At 37.0% G+C, this 4,433-nt stretch overlaps 1 protein-coding gene across 1 annotated transcript in view; it reads right to left on the bottom strand.

Moving 5' to 3' along the window:
* Positions 1-2,741: 2,741 nt before the first annotated feature.
* SPAG16 (sperm associated antigen 16) overlaps positions 2,742-4,433 on the bottom strand; it is a 304,682-nt gene continuing 302,990 nt past the window's right edge. Inside the window, 2 exon segments of the mRNA XM_026852411.1 lie at positions 2,742-2,856; positions 2,858-2,922. Coding sequence (XP_026708212.1) covers positions 2,742-2,856; positions 2,858-2,922 — 180 coding nt within the window.

Raw genomic sequence — 4,433 nt, 5'->3', positions numbered from 1 at the left:
CTAAAGCAGAAAGATTGATACAAAACTATTTTCATTAACTTATTTAAGATCTGAGTGTGGCTCTAATAAAGCAGCAAATGGCTTTATGGTCAAGCATTTATGCCATGAATAGCATTTGCATCACTAGAGTTAGCAAGGACCCCAGTGGTGCCATCAGGAGAATCCCAGTAATTTACAAACTCATTCTCCGTACTAGTTCTTTGTTAAGCAATTTCCATCCAGTGCATGTCATACTGACAAACCACGGTACCCCTTAAAAACAAAAGATAAGATGTGCTTGTCTATATTACATTTGCAATGATAATTACTTGAAAACAATACAAAGGAAAACCAAACAAAAATCTCCCATTAGTTTCGGCCTTACTATTTCTGACCTCAATCTCTTTTGCCAATACCATCAAACTTTTCATAAACCCCTTCTGTCATTATTAGCTATAATTTATATAATTACTAGGCAGAAGAAAAAAAACTTCTCAACCATGGCTCTCTAATCTACTAATTAAATCCACCTGTAAGACGCTGAACAATTTGTTTCCAGTGTCTATGACTTTAATATTTTACACTAGGTGGTATAACATCACCAAGAGAGACTGAGGGATACAGATGGAAATTAAGCCACACTTTGATAAGGTCAGAAAAATGCACCCAAGCTTCTCCACAGACAGAGGTCCCAAATGAAACAGATGTCCCATGCCCAACCGGCTGTTAGTTAAACACAGGATATATTCTCCCATCATTACTTATTTTTTGAGTATTCTGTTTGACTTATTTCAACATAGTTATTATTTTTAGTTAACTCCACTCAAATGAATGGTTTAGATTGACTAAATCCATGAATTACTGTTTAAACAAACAATACAGGAACCTGCTGGATCATTTGATCCAGCCCTCTGCTGTTGCAGACAAGCATGTCACTCATCCCCTCTCATTGATGTATCAAGGACCATTTCAGAATTACTCAGGCTAACTCTAGTTTAGTCAGCTTGACAACTCTGGTATTAGCAAAAAAAAGCTATGACTACATGGTGTCAACATGAGTTAAACATCCACAGACCCAGGGGTGCAGAGATACTCACCTCAGACTGGGTCCCACCCTGCACTGCCAGCAGTAACCAAACCAGCTGCACCCAAGCAAAGCCAGATTTGCTAAACAGTCTCTCATTATTCCTCCCCAGATGCAGCTCAGAAAATGCATTCCTTGCCAGCCACTCAACAAGTAAATACTGCTTCATAACAAATATGACAGCTATTAGTATGCTTGTATGTCTACAAGGTACCTATTCAGAACAGGCATTGCCTTTTCAGTCTGTGTATGTGGACAGTGCTTGGTATGTCTTGCCCTCTGTCCCTAGTGAGGTGACGCAGGCACCATCTCTCTCAAACAACAGCAATTGCTATAGTCTCTTTTAGCTAGCTATTTTCCTGTCTTTAGCTAGGTGTGATTGCATCCTGTTGCATTATGCCTCATTATGATCATCCATCCCAATTTGATATCTCTGTTGTGTGGTTACTCCTGCAGAGAAAATTTTGGATTTTATCCAAATGATGTAAAAATTTGCCCATTTAGGTTACCTGAAGCTGATAAGCTTTCTACTGGAAAGTTCCCATCTGGCTAGAAATATTGCTACAGCATTTTTCAGGGATGCAAATCCTTTGCAAATGACCCAACATTACACTCCAGAACAAAAATGCCAAACTTCTTAAAGTCCTACTGAACAAAAAATGAGCTCTTATTCCAAATCACACATATAAATAGAATAGTGGTTGAATTTGTCTTTGGGAAGCTGTCAAAAATGGACAGTGTCAATGCATTCTTTTTCCCTTGGAAGAGAAAATACCCTATTTAATAGTACAGCATAGAGATCTGTGGAATCACCAGAAAAATAATATAGAATGTGATGGCAAAGTTTTCTGCAAAGTGACTCAATACAGTGATATTAAGCATTTTGCAATATGTGGGTCATTATGACAAAATATCATACTATTATTTTTGTTTAATGATTCCTTAATTATCTCTCATATTCTATTGAAGCATTATATTTTATGCACATAACGCAAATGTATACATATATTTCAATATACCTACGTATCATCATGTCATGTCATGTCATGTCATGTCATGTCATACTACCTTTGAATATTAATGATTTCCTAAGATAGGATCTAATTCTGTGGTGCAACATGAATGCTTGCCCATGCTTTGGAATTGAAGATGAATACTGGTTTTAAAACAAACAAAAAAATCTTTTAGAACAGCCCCTCTTCAAACAAAAATGCATGTTCACTCACAATATTGCTGACATGGTAATACATGGTTGATGATGAAAAATAACTGGTTACTTTAATTCTTTGTGCAGAGTAAGCAGTCCCGTCAACACAATGAAGTTCTGAGGCAATTATAAGAGGATTTAGTAAGACTGTTTATGAAATACAACTATACAATTAGCAAATAAAAGAACAAACAGTAATGGAGAATAAACATCACAAGAACATAAGTAATCTTGAGAAGTTTCTTACCCCCAGTGATCAATTCTGTATTTTATGTAATATTTCTGCAATTAATTGCACTTTTTGTTATTACACATTTTTCATTTTATATAACTGGGCCATTAGTCCGATTTGCCAGTCTAGTCATAGAAAACAAATGTATTGATCACTGGTACAATCAGGCATCTGTTCTTTAAAATTAACACATCTATGCTGTTTCACACATGCTATCTGGCTTCAGAATCAGAGAGCGATTAGAGATATTTCAAAATAAACCACGTCTTAGGTAGAAAAAGTTGTTTTAGAATCCTAACAGAATGATCAAAGATGATCTGGTTGGCAGGATGCGGGCCTGCATCTACAGATATGTGCTGACTTCCGAATGTCCCAGAGCTTCATCACACCAGAGGAGTCGCAGGAAGCAACTGTACTACCCTGTCAATTTTGGAAACAAAGGCATTGCTGCTATACTTCTGCAAAGAAGGCAGCATATGACACTGGATACCCACTGATGCCAGACATAGTAACTGTATGTATTTAAAGAAATGTAAGTTATTATAAGTGAGCTTATCACAGCCTCTCAGCAACTATGTTGACTTGAATAGCAACAGTACAATATGACTTTTAAAGACAACACTTCAGGAGAATGTGTAAGTAAAAAAGAGAAAAGAGGTTATTTTGAATTCTGATACCAGTGTCCCCTAAGAACATGGCTTGTGATTATACCTTTTCTTCTCACAGAGACAGAGGAATGGCCCTTTAGCCTTGATTTTTAATGTGTCTACTCATCATTTCAACGTGAAGCGTAAGATTAGAGCAGAACAGACATTCCATTGCTGTACGTTCATTAAGAGCAATGCTAAGGACAATCTCACTCATTTCAGTGAGTCGGAAGCATGCAGGGACTGTCTATGCAAGGAAAGATAGCAGGACCACGTCCCCTATGCCTCTCTTCAGTATTAATTAAAAAAAAAACCACAGCCAAAACAACTAAAAAACTGGCAGAAGTATTTTGAATATGTAGCCTATGAGCAAATGCAAAAATCAAAGAAGGTAGGGTAAAGGATACCCAAATGTAACCAACTAATTCCTGCCACCCTATTGGAATGAACCCCCTAGGCTACCAATGTAGAAACATTTGCTTTTCATTTTAACCTCCTAAATAAAGATTAAAAATCCCAAAACCAGCTCAGCTGGTGTGCACTTGGAGTTATGAAAGTCAATGTCCTTTCCAATTTATGCAAGACTGTAAGATTAGATTAAAGGATATTGTTCTGAAGGAGAATCACAATGGTATGGAACTGAGAATCAGGTAAAATATGGGTCAGATGCTGCATCCACAATGGTTTTTAGATTCAGTTAATTTTTACATTTTTCACGTAAATAATACCTGCAAGAAAATGTGTGGAGTTATCTAGCAAATAGAGGAATTAGGATCAGAGGAAATCCATTGCCTTCTCGAGTAGAGAGTAATGGACTGCGAGACACTATCATGGTAAAAGTATAATGAAATCTTTAGCTTCATTTGGAGGAGATCTGAAATGTCAAAACTCCATTCTGGCTTGTTACAGTGTCTAATACAGAGTAACACCGAGAAACAAAGTAATCATTGCTTAGAGAATTCAGTAGGCAACATATAAGCTCTCAGCACCCCCCGATTTGCAAAAAAAGCTCAGTAACCCTGATTACATACCACCTCAAAATAGTGGTGCTGAGCACTGTGGAAAAGCTATTTGTCTACCTATCTCGCCAGCTGTACTCACCTAATTCCCTTCCATTTCATCTGGCTCCTTGCATGTTCAGCCCATACAAACAACAAAGTCAAACAGGTTGTTTGGGAAAACAAACAAACCAACCCCAAATACAACAGCTACACTCCAAATTGTTGCATGGTTTGAACTGGATCTCGATAAAACAATTTATTAAAAAAAAAAAAAAAAAAAAAA

This window comes from Athene cunicularia (genome assembly GCF_003259725.1).
Source record: "Athene cunicularia isolate RWA chromosome 7 unlocalized genomic scaffold, athCun1 chr7_part1, whole genome shotgun sequence".
NCBI lineage: Eukaryota > Metazoa > Chordata > Aves > Strigiformes > Strigidae > Athene > Athene cunicularia.
The sequence above is the reverse complement of the archived record's forward strand: the minus strand, read 5'-3'. Positions and strand labels throughout refer to the sequence as shown.